General features: G+C 39.2%; 1 protein-coding gene across 2 annotated transcripts in view; it reads left to right on the top strand.

Moving 5' to 3' along the window:
• CPNE7 (copine 7) overlaps positions 1-12586 on the top strand; it is a 606098-nt gene extending 593512 nt beyond the window's left edge. For both annotated transcript variants that reach the window (XM_069216819.1, XM_069216820.1), the window contains exon 16: positions 8252-12586. In XM_069216819.1, the coding sequence (XP_069072920.1) occupies positions 8252-8389 (138 nt within the window). In that variant the 3' untranslated portion in view covers positions 8390-12586. The remainder of the gene's footprint in view (positions 1-8251) is intronic.
• The last annotated feature ends 201 nt before the right edge of the window (positions 12587-12787 follow it).

Consider the following 12787-nt stretch of genomic DNA (forward strand, 5'->3'; position numbering starts at 1 on the left):
GCAGAGAAAGACCGTTTGCAAATATAATAATACTGGTCTTCTTTTTGTTTCTTATTGCTGCATTTGGGTGTTAAACTGGTAATAATGATGGTAAACCTTTGGCCAGCATGTGCGCAAAAACTAAAAACGATAAAATAATGGAGTAATACTATCACAAAATGTGCTGCATTATGCACACACTTTGTCTTTCGTTACTGCATAATTTATTCAACCATGTCACATAATTTAGTCTCCCCACCGCATAATTTCAGTGGCCCTGGTTAGAGTTTGTCAGTACCTCTAGGTAATATAGTAAAATACTCCGCCAGAATGTAAAGGTGCTATTGTATAATGCACACAGACCACAGAAGAATGCATTAGGGTAACTAGGTAAATGTTATTTTGTAGTCACAATGTTTAGGTATATTTAAAGATCTCTCACACTTACCACATAATCCACCACCTGCTGCATAGTTTGAATATTCAACACAATATTGTTTTTAGCTTAAAAGGACCAAACGTTATAAAAAACATAAAGCACCACACATGGTGACCCCTAGTAGCAGATCCTTTGCAAAGCCTAATTGGTTTCGTTTCAGTTGCTGGTGGTAGCTGTAGTTAGGTGATACACCGATATTAAAAGTGTGTGTTAAAATGACAAGATAGTGGTGTAATACTGTCACAGAATGTTCCGCATTATGCTGCTTAATATGCCTTTTCCTGCCGCAGAATTTAGTCAGATCTGCTTCATGATTTGGTCCTCTTTAGCTGCATAATTCCACTGGCTGTACAAATACCACTACAAATAGAAGGATACTTAAGAGTAGCACCCTCTACAATACACAAACCACTGTGTGTTACTTATACCGTCTTGTGAAGGTATTACGCAGAATCTACAAAAATTAGAGTACTGAGCAATAGTGTAAAGATATCCTGTATGATGTCACATAATACTACTTTATAGTTTACAGACAGAACTAAATAATGCACAAATGACACAAGATAACGACTGCAGCAGTACACAAGTTCCTGCAAAATGCACGGATCCTGCATTGTAGTCAAGACAAGTGGAATTATGAGATTCTGAAATCTCAAGAATTTCAATGTTAATATTGATGGGACACTAGCCACACAGTTCAACATCTGCAACATACTTTGGAAATATTCCTAATTTTCTTTTCAGCTCAGTGGGTTCGAAAATGAGCAAACAACCACATCACACGCGATGCACCACAGTGACGAGCACTTTGGAAAAGGTAGCTGGTTCTCTTTCAGCTGTTGATTGCTGCATTCAGATACTAAAACGGCGAACATGTTGCCCAGAGACAATCAATGCATCAGTTGACGGTCCGGAAAATGACTTCGGTCTGCAGCATGAAAAAAAAGTTATTTCATAGTTAAATGAAATTCAAACAAGACGAAATAATGACTCATTCTTTGTTCACCTTCGAAACCACATAATTGAACCACCTAATTGTTTCTACAGGGCACTCAGAGCGTTGAACAATCCTAATCATTTACGTTTTCTAATATGTTGAAACATACACTATCTCCTAGGGAGACAATTACATTTTATAAGTATGATACAAGAAATAACTGCATGCTGTTTCGAGATAGAAAAGTGCTTCCAGGGGCTAGTGTTGTGGACGTGGAGTACATTTGAAAATGAAGACAAGTTTTAAAACATGTTTTGGATGCTTGGAATAAAATACGCCCTTATCAGATGTGTAAAAATGGAAGTTTGTTTTACAACTCCGTATACTATAGACACTATATTGTACTCTGATGGTTAGTGGGAGTCGGTGAATAAAAGTTATTTTCTGTGCTTGTATGTAGAACAAAGGCATTATGTGTTAGTAACATTAGGAGTGGCAATTGCTAAGTGCGTTTCAATTTGTTTCTTAAGAAACAATTAATAATCTATAGTATCTTGAGGTCTTCTATATTAAAGTGTGTTGAAAAAAGCAACAAGATAATGTCAAAGAATGTGCCACATAATTTGACTTTCATTGCTGCATAATTTAGGCAGATTTGCTGCATATTTTGGTTTTCTATTGCCACATAATTCCAGAAACCCTAATTATAGTGCACAGACACCATGGGTAAATCCACTGTAGCAACGGAACATTACACCAGAGTGTACAGATACTAGGTTATAGAATCTGAAAATGAATGAAGTCTGGTAAAATGTGTAGATAAGCCTATGCAACAGGCGTACAATAAAGGATCGTATCTAAAGCTGTACATGTACCACTATAACTTGATTGATCTAGAGATACCACTGTATCCAATCACATAAATCTGCCTGATTTAAGATAAAACCTTGCCATGGAGTAATGAAGGTGTAAGAACACCTAACAAAGTGCAGTAGTACACCAATGCTTGTTTTACCACATAGTGATGTACATAAACCATAGTTTAATATACTGGCGCCTCAAAGGCTGTCTTCTGGGCCATATATTTTGATAAACCACAATGAAACAGTATCAAAGGCTTTTAGTGCTCCACATACCTAAGGAACAATCAAAAAATAAAAGGGTGCTGTATATTATGCGCACCCTCAAAGCAGTAGTGGGCATTGCGGACACTGGGGGGCGGGGGGGGCGGGCACATTTTCCATCTTAACCCCAGTCCTAGAACATTTAAGGAAAATGCAGCTTCTTCCAAAATAGTCCCTATTAGTCTAACCACTATTTTAACTGCATTCATGGAATATTGTGGATAAAGTAAAAACTTCCCCCAGTATTTTAAGAAAGTGTTAAAAAGTGGTACTCTTGCATTGACCAAAGTGCTACTCTGAAGGCGCTGTTTTATGCAAAACACTAACACAACCCTGTGTTGGCTTTTCGAGCATTCTGACACCTGCCAATGTGCCGGCGTTAAAATTGCCAGTGTTTGGCTGGGTTTCTTTGGTCTCGTCACGGCCTAGGGTATCAAAAAAACTGGTCATTTCAAGCTGGCCCTTCTTTCAGTGCCAGACCGCCCGAAGGCCCAGCCCAACCATGAAAATGCCTTAAGTTTTCCCTTCTCTGTAATCCATTACTGTTGTTGGTAAAGCACACTCTCGCTTAAATACCCTTAAACTACCACGGTTACTCCATGCTCGGGTGAAGAGATAGGCCGCCTTGGTGGGGACACCAACATTTTCTGCCAACAAACCTCTCCTCATGGCTTTTAACGGTGTATTGTCTAAAAGTAATTCCCTCTGGAATGCAGCATTTCTCCAATATCACGCCTGCTTAAAAGGAAGCTATTTAACTCGACAGTCCACAATGCTTACATCCCAGTGCTCTCTGAAACAGACCACAGCTTCGACAGATTAACCTTTTGCCCACCTCGTGTCTCCAGATGTAATTCCTCCCTAATTTATGCAATCTGTTTCACTCTTTGGGACATTTTAAGAGAGAAAACTGACAAAAAAAGAAAACAGACGGACTAAACAAAGTGGGAGCACATGTATTATTTAGGAACTATTTCTAGTTTTGTAAATTACTTGAAAGCAGGATATTCTAACACAGCCACTTTTCAGGAGCCCACCACCCTCGCTTGTACTATGCTATTAACCCTATTTAGTCTCCCTTCCTTGGAAAGGGTGATAAAACATATTTTCCTTGTGCTACACAAAAGGGCCACAGGTCACAGAGCCAAGGTCAAACATTCCACTTGTCTGGACTTAATTAAGTCATCTTATGAGAGAAGATAAGAACTCATATTTTATCTTCCTGGCCTTAAAGGACCATAGGTCAGCCGTACACAATCCTATACTCCAGTAGTCATTATCCTAACCTTAAATCAACCTAAGGTCTCTGGAGAAGACATTGTATTTTATGTGCCTTATTATAAAGAGTTACAAAGAGAAGACCTTCTGTTCCATCACCCTGACATTAGACATCTATAACTCTCCAATTGAAGGCTATATAGAGCCACTGGCAGAATTTGTTTAATAAATACAAATTTGCTGTACTTGCCCTACAATCAACCATTTGCTTGGTAATTTGCAAATTTATCGAAAACTAATGACATGGTAAACCAAAAACCGAGTTGTGATAAGGACTCCTATTGTTTAAGTATTACTATGGATAAAGAGCCATCATCAACTAGTAATGACATGCCTTGTAACAGAGAACTGTCCACACTCAGGGCAAGAGATTGCATGAATGGGCTCAAACATGATTAGAAACTCATATGTAACTGGCATACAGTAGTAATTGGGGTTCAGTATATACTATTAAAATTACTCAGTGGGTCACCCATATCCTATAATAGGGGCCAATGATACGATTAAAAGAGATGTTCGGGAGTTATGAATTGCCCATTGTTCCCTCATTCTTAGATCAACATATTCCTGCCAACATTTAAGACCCGATTGTTGAGTTTTCTTCCTCAGGACTATGGAGCCCTAATACTAGCCTTAACCTAAACCAGCCGTTCTTAACCTTTTGACTTCGGTAGACCCCCACTGAATTAGTGCTGGAAGTAGTGGACCCTCACCTATGCAATTTCTATGATTTTAACCTCCAAATAATACATATAAATACAAAAATAAATATAAATCAAACAAATACACACATGCTAAAATATTCTATGTAGTTAACAAAAGAAATGTAAACATTAAAACTACTTTTATTTGTAAGGTTTGAGTTTTTCAAGAATTATTTTTTGGGAAAGGCAAAGTTATATGCTAAATGACAGCATATCACATTGTCTTTTTAGCTCCTAATGCATGCTTTCTTTTTGTTGGGACATGCCAGTGCTGCTTCAATTGAACACATCAATTTCCCCTACTAGATTCTGTATACTGTACTTACGCTGCTTCCATGAATCAAGATAAGGATTTCAACTTACTTTTTGAGCTTCCTATTTCAAATTCTTTCACATTGATAGAGTATTTAAAATCTTTAGAAGTTTAAATATGGGCTTTTTTATTAATGTGTCCTTCCTTAATGTACAATTGTTACTTAATTTTCTAAGCAGTCACAGTCCCCCTGAGTAGGTTCAGCCAACTTCCAGGCATCGATGGACAACATGTTAAGAGCCACTGCCTTTATTTATGAGTGATGTATGAAAGTGGGAATATAGTCGGACGAGAGCAATTAGAATAAGTACATTCATACTTGCATTGTTAAATTTCAGCAAATTCCTAAAATTGAAAATAAAGAAGTCAATTACACACCAAAGATAATTTATGTAGTACTAAGAAGACACAAAAAGGATTCAGCAGAAAAATTGCCCTATCTTACACAGAACCCTGAGGAGTTCGGAAACATCAGAAGTATCAACCTCTACTCAAAGACTGAAAGAGAGTAAACAGAGCAAAATTAATTTACATGCTATCAGATTTTTGGCAGGAAACTCGAGTAAACAGCAATTATAAGAACCATCGCCATACCCTGACCTCGATCTGCTTATGAACTTTTTCTCCTTACCTTCTCTGGCCCTTATGCTTCACATCTACGATCAGCTTCTCTCCTGCCTTCATTATTGTTCCTTGATTTTTCTTACTCTCATTGGGCCAGATGTACTAACATTGGAGATAGCAATTTCCAAAATCATGATTTTCTGCGAATCAAAATTAGGGAACTGCTATTCTTAATGTATTAGACTATTTTTTTAAATTAGGGATTCCTAATGGGTCACAAATCGATCTATCTCATGAATATTAATGAGGTAGATCACAGTCTGGGGCCCATTAGGAATAATAGCCATAACAGGGATGTTTATGATAGTTTTTAAAGAAAGCTATCTTTTATCAAAATACAGCCCGTTTCACATAAAGGAAAAAAGGATATGTTTCAAAAAATGCAATTAAACATTTTAACTGTCATTTTTTGAGAATAGGCAGTGGTCTGTAGAATCATTGCCTGATCTTAACAAGCTTTTTTTTACATTACCAAAATGGAAGATGTCATTTGGGGACTCCTTCCCTTATGCAAACAGGTTACCATCTCCTTTGAGTTGTTGGTAAGATATTATTGTTTTGTGACCATATTTCAGTTGCAAAACATTAATACATATCGCTATGATTTGGTACTCGGAAGGAACGCTGTAAACATGCCCCTTCCAAATACCAAATCACAAACCCAAATTGCTGCAGTTCTGTAGAAGTGCAGTTTGGTGTTTGTTCACTAAAAACATGTTTGTGATAAAAAAAGGACAGATTTGCGACCACAGCCATGCTTTGTGCATGTGGCCCATGTTGCTCTGAAGTTGCCATTTGGTGACAAAACCCATTAAAGTAGTCCATGAATAAACTGTGTTTGTAGATGTTGTGTTTGTAGATGTTGTTTAGTATGTGCAATCTAGAGATCTGATTCTCAAGGAAAGTCTATAAATACTTTATATGGGCAGATTTACTTGTTTCAGGAACTCATAAACCTTTCCAAGAACACTTATAGAAGCTTCTGACAGTTGTAGGTTTCTACGATTACTCCTTGAAAGGGTTGTGAAAGCCAGGTTATAAAAATGCCAAGGTATTTTCTCAGACGTAATTGTAGATAGTGTTTAATTATGTACTGTCACTCTGCCGACATCTAGATGAACTTGTGACGCTGTCTTCAGCTCTGGACAGTCTGATCTTCACAGACTTGGTTTGCTTGAGGTAAGGGTAACATATTCTAGTAGCCACAATGCCACCAACAAGGGTATGTCAAGCAGGTAATGCCTTCAGGAAGGATCTTCAAAGAGGAAAAAGCCACAAAGGCAAAAAGAAACATGTAGTTGGTGAAGCCATACTTCTGGCTGCTTGAAAACACAGTGACAAGAGAACCAACAATGCCTTCAATGAGAAGAACTGGGTTCAGGACTAGGAAACTGCTGAGGAAGAGCAGAAAACCAGAAAAGAGGAGCAGTTATCGAGAGACTGCACAGGGAGAAAGAAGGAAGAAAGAAACTATTACGAGTTCAGGAGCAAAGGCACCAGGAAAAGAACCAGAAGCAAGGAACATGACAAAATCCGGTACTCGAAAAACTGTGACACAGGAAGCAGATGAGTTTCCTCCATTCCTCCTTTTTATAGGGAAAAAGCAGGAAGTTACATCAAGAATCTGTGTCACCATGTTGGATTAGGAATAGGGCCATAGGGAAGAATTACATGGTGGCCATCTTGTAACAGGTACCACCTAAGTCCCAGAATGCCTTGGTACAGGAAGAAGGCGACCTAAGGATGAGACATTGTCGGCTCCTTGGCAGGGCATTTCTCCAAGAAGAAGAACAACGTGCCCCAATATTGTACCAGCAAGCCGCCCTGTGAGGTGAGTTTTAACTGTGAAGGCACCTCCTGCACCAGCCGAATATGCATTCTGCCTGTCCGAGTAAGACTCGCAGGAAGGCCTAAGTGGGATGTGAGCCATGGTAGGAGTGTGACACACAGTGGAATGCCTTCCCAGGTACGTAATTACCCCTTTGTTTTTTACGGATTGTTTCTCTGTTCGAAAATATTTTTTCACATGGCGAAACCTCTTCCCTTGGGCCGCCACCATGTTTGAGGGTTCTTCATTCTCCTTCCCATGCTTGAAAGGGAGTCATTTCTTGTTTTGTTGTCAGGAGTAAAAGTTTGACTACTTCCTTTTTGAGAATAGGTCAGGAAAGAGTTTGTGAATATGAGAGTATGTGGATGTACATCAACTTTCCTGTTTATTTCGACAATGTATAACACACAATATTAAGTCATTACTCTGTAGTATTCCTTGTTAGTAAATAGATCTATGAATTCATAGTCAGCTCTTATGACTAATTTACACTGGTAAATCAAGCTTGTAATTCAGACTTGCATGTGGTAAAAGCTTTACGAATTGGACCTATACAAGTAACATAATTACAATACTTGCATTGAGCAGGATACATTAAATTGATAACATACTTCTGTCTCTTGAACAAAGATGGTTTCTGAAAGAGAAGTATTTACCCAATCCTATGTGACTACTGCTTCTTCTAAACCAATATATAATTAACTGAACAACTGGTACCTTCTATTTGTAGATACTCTAAAGTGGCATGATTGACCCAACTAATCCACACAAATGTAAGGTGCCTATAAATATGTGTAGTATCTAGGTTCAATTTTTATTACTATAGCACTACAGGACTATTTGCAAACAGAATTGTCAGTCTGAAAATGCACTGCACACATAAACTGGGAATTCAATGTCCCAATGGTAAATTCATTTCTACCATGAAATCCTTGCACTAACTCCAAACTATTTGTTGACTGATAAGACTTGATATCACAGTTGTAGTATGTATGAAATAAACCATTACCTCTTTTGTATTGTAGGCTTCCCCGGCTGCCCTGGCAAAATGTGTGCTGGCTGAAGTGCCCAAGCAAGTGGTGGAGTACTACAGCTACAAAGCCTTTCCTCCTCGTTGCCCTCGGATGGACTCTCCCGACTCTGCTCTCAATTCACCCCAGTGAAGCCTCTCTGGCCTAAATCCCATCCTTCTCCCTTCATTCATCAGTTCAGTCGTTCATAAGAACTCAAAGAGGAACTCAAAGAGGAGCTCAAACTCAAAGAGGAACTCAAACTGTAAGAGGAACTCCAAGAGGAGGTGAGGGGTCAGAAGCCAGTCTCATCCAGGAGATTCTTTGAAGTCGGATAGAAGAGAAATTTATGATGGACCCCATGCCAGGACTGGAAATATAGCATTGATGAATGACAGCTGACTTCACTCTAGTAGTGAGCGGCTGCAGGAAGCAAAGAATTAACTTCACATTGGAGGCTGTGGCATGACCATGGAGTAACTAAGGTGTGCTCTGCAGCAAACTCTTTTACCATCACTTCTCTCTCCTCTAAGTGGACAGAAGCTCCATATGCTGTACTTGTGGGACAAAATCCTATGCCAGACTTTTGATAGGTTGCAAAGAGATGCTCCGAGTAAATCATATGCTGGATGTGGGACATGGTGGGGGAGCGGTGAGGGCAGGATGGTGCCAGAGTGAACCAGGATGCATTGGAGCAACAAGCATGGGACAAAATATGTGTTGGCCTTCCTTGTGAAGGTTTCCTGCATTTCCCCTGTATTTTTATTTATTCGTGTCTTACAGTAGGTTTGAATGGCATAACATGTTATACTGTACTGAAGGTAAATAAGTGCTAGTCCTTTGGTACTAACGAAACAAGATTTTCTAGCAATCAGGTCCTTGAAAACAGGGATAGCATGCAGGGTACCTTTTGTATATATTTATATATATATATATCTTTAATAGATACAAGACTACACCTGAATGTAAGAAGTGGGTTCACTTACAAGGAGAGTGGGTGACACAGTAACTCTGGAACAATTAGCCAACACCTATAAGGAACCACAATGCTGCCACTATTATTTGAATGACTTAGGGATGTTCCTTTTTGTGGGCTTGCATAAAACTTGGCCATCATATAAGGCAAATGTCTCAGCACAGGCTAGATCATTTTATTCAAGACAAAAAGCCTTCTTGTATTTAGCTATGTCCAAATACAAAGAAGAGTAAGGCAAAATGAACATTGAGTTCATGAATGGAAAAGCACACTGGTAAACCCATGCCTGGGTCCCACAATGCCATAACATCAGCATTACAATGACATTGGTATAAATGTAGATGAAACAAATGGTGGTAAATGATTGCTATTTTATGCTAGGTTCAGAAACCAAGTTCCAGAGATTGAGGTCAGCTTCGCAATGACCAGTTTGAATAACGGAGGTAGAAGGGAGCCAAATTTAGCACTAATTTGGGTAGAATTTGTTCACGGTCTCAGAACAAAGCTTCCAAATTGCTGAGGAACAACATGGTACATCTGGCACTCTGAGGGCAGTGGGGCACCATTCGCCAGTTGTGATGCTTTTGTTTACAGATTCTTCATATTATGATTTCATTTTCTGCTATTTCCACACCACCACTACAAGCACTTTATTTTTGAGGCACCTGCAGACCCTTGAATGTGGATGCAGTTCATCTCAAACTTGTAACTAAAACAATTTAAGATGGTTATCCTTAGACATGTATGCCTGCCCGTATATATGTGATATTTGCATGGCTTAAAGGCAGTGGAGCATTGTACAGGGTCAAGAGCAAAGGTAAGGTGAATGAGTGGTTGGGGCAATAGATGGGTTCTGAGAGCAGAAGTGGACTTTTATTGTATTAGGATGTAGTATTCTTCAAAGGCGTGTGTCTTCAACACTTTCTTAATTTGCTGCAGGGTTGGGATTGTCCAGTAAGATACATGCATGTCATTTTAGATACTGGGTGCGCAGCTAAAGGAGGATCGCTTCCTTTATTTTTTTCTTTGCGCATCTTCATCCCCTGCCTCATGGCGCCCGAGACGTGGATTGCTGAGAATCACTGAAGATCAAGAGCTTGGGATCCACATAGGCAGGTTAATGGTTGGGATGGCTTTGCTGATGGTGGAGTTAGTTTTGAGGATGATGCAGGCTGGCAAGAGAAGCCAGTGTAGTTCCATTAGGATTGATGATGTGACCATATTTCTTCAGACCATTGATGAAGCATTCTGCAGCATGCAGGATGCCCTTCATGTGGTCATTTGTGTTGCCTGAGAGGCAGTAAAGTCGGGGTTATCACATCCAGGATAAGATTACAAGCACTTGAATGTCAGCTTTGAAGTAATTTTCCGGGAGGAATGTTTAGCTTTGTTTAGTAGAGGAAGTTGTTTCTAGACTGGTTGTCATAGGCATGGTGTAGAAGACCTTGGAAGGTGAGTGCTGCACTGCAGTATTTCTGTCCCTTAACTGTGTTCCTGCTGCCCCTTTTTATGAATTAACATTCTTACCCCAAACCCAGTTTAGTCCTGCACTTTAGTGTTACAGTCCCTTCCCTGTGTTGTTGCCCTCCCATTTTATGAATGAACTTCCTGTGTCCTGCACCCAGTTTATTCCTGCACTTTATTATTACAGTCTCTTTCCTGTATCCCACTAACTCTGTAAATGAATGAGCTATCGTGACCATGCTGTCAGTTCAATCCCCCACTACCATCTAACAAACAATTGCCTATATACATATTATTCATAGGTAAGAAAGACTTCCTGTTGACTTTCTCCATGTTCAACCTGCCTTGCAGCACTAAGGCAGCAGAATAGCCCCCTCCTTGTGGACCTGCTGTTTCTGAATCAATTCTATGTACCCTGAGCTTAGAATTTACCTTGTATACTGGGTGGAAAGAAATTGTAGAGCATGCCTTTCCCATGGGTTAAAGTAGAACTCTTGAACTAACTTTCCTCAAGGTTTGCGGGTGGGCAGAATTGTCAAATATATCTGAGGGAATGCCCATATCCGTTCAGTTAAGTGGTATTCTAGAACGTGTCTTCCCTGCAAGTGGGAGTGGAATTGTACAACATGTTTTCCTCAAAGTAGGTGGAGTGAATCTCTAGATGCTAGATGTTGCCTGTCTTAAGGAGCACAATAGATCCCGTAAATGGACTTACAAAATAGTGAATTGGAAATATGAAACTTATTTCCTACATGAGATTAAGTGCAGTTCTTGAGCTAGACCTTCCCATAAGGTTCATTGAAAGTGCCTATATAAGGGAACTGGAGCTGTATAAATTACCTTCCTCAAGGGTTGGATTTTTTAACTAGAACTTTTCTACCTCATGGGGTGGAGCAGAGTTATTGAGCTTCCATTCCCCTGGGGAAGAGTGGAAATCATGTATTTGTTGACTTTCCTATCTGATATAGTGGAACTCTTAAACTTATTTACCACATTGGATAGGGTCAGCTTTAGATTGTGTCTTTCCTACGGTGTTGCACCTAGAATCCAACTTTACCAAAGAGTAGAGTAAGACATTCTTGTTGGTGCTTCCCTAAAGTGGTGAAATAAAATGATATAATTTGCAAGTCCCAAGGGATGGAAGGTGTCCTAGCCTGGTGTGGAGGGGACCACAACTTGCTTCTTTCTACAAATGCTGAAAACTAAGATGTGTGTATATGTATCAAGATTAACTTCTTGAGAAGGATCTTGACTGTCATCATGGCCAACCCACTGCAAGAGAGCGTAAATGATCACTAAATTGTTATCCTCAACATTCCACCCTGTTATTCAAACCCAATCACAGTGAACTTTAATGCTAAACTGCCCTGTCGGTTACAATGTTTTTTTCAATTACCTTACCTGAAGGTCTACTTTCTGTTTGTAATCATTAATGGTAGTATTACTGTGTATGACCTTAAACGATGAGTACTTAATAACTGTTAAGCTTCCATGTTGCCCCGTCTTCTCCTTTGCTTTTGAATACAAATCTTCTACTCCTTTCTCTGTTGAACTCTTTGACTGGTTTACTCGCTTTTCTCTGTACTTCCTCAACATTGTCTTTTGCCTTTTTGTATTGTGAATGTCTTCTAATAACAGCCCTCTAAAATACCACACAGTGGAGCACCGGCTTCTTTATCTCTGCCTAAACTGCTTCTGTATCAGAATGTTATCAGCTTAACTTTGACAGTGGCCTCCTTCTAGAGACAAAACAAACAGTCCAGTATTCTCCAAGACTGAACTAATATTTCTCAAAAAGGTTGCTTCCCGCGATGTCTGTAGAAGAAAGATTTCTGTATCTTGCAAACAGTGATACCTTTTTACTGCCAATAAAACAAATACAGAAATAACATACTTCCAAGGCTTGCGAGAAAACACGTCCCTTTTTCACATGTACCTGCGTTTTCTAAAACACACAATCTGAAATGTTCAGGCATTTATAAATCAAGCCTCAAAATGAAATTGAATGAGTTAATTTATGGACCTTTGTGTTTCTTATTTTTCATAATTTGTTTTTGCTAGAAATTGGATTATTTGTTGATTTGGGTGTGGACACACTTCAGAAAATAATC

This window comes from Pleurodeles waltl, chromosome 12 (genome assembly GCF_031143425.1).
Source record: "Pleurodeles waltl isolate 20211129_DDA chromosome 12, aPleWal1.hap1.20221129, whole genome shotgun sequence".
In the NCBI taxonomy this organism is placed as follows: domain Eukaryota; kingdom Metazoa; phylum Chordata; class Amphibia; order Caudata; family Salamandridae; genus Pleurodeles; species Pleurodeles waltl.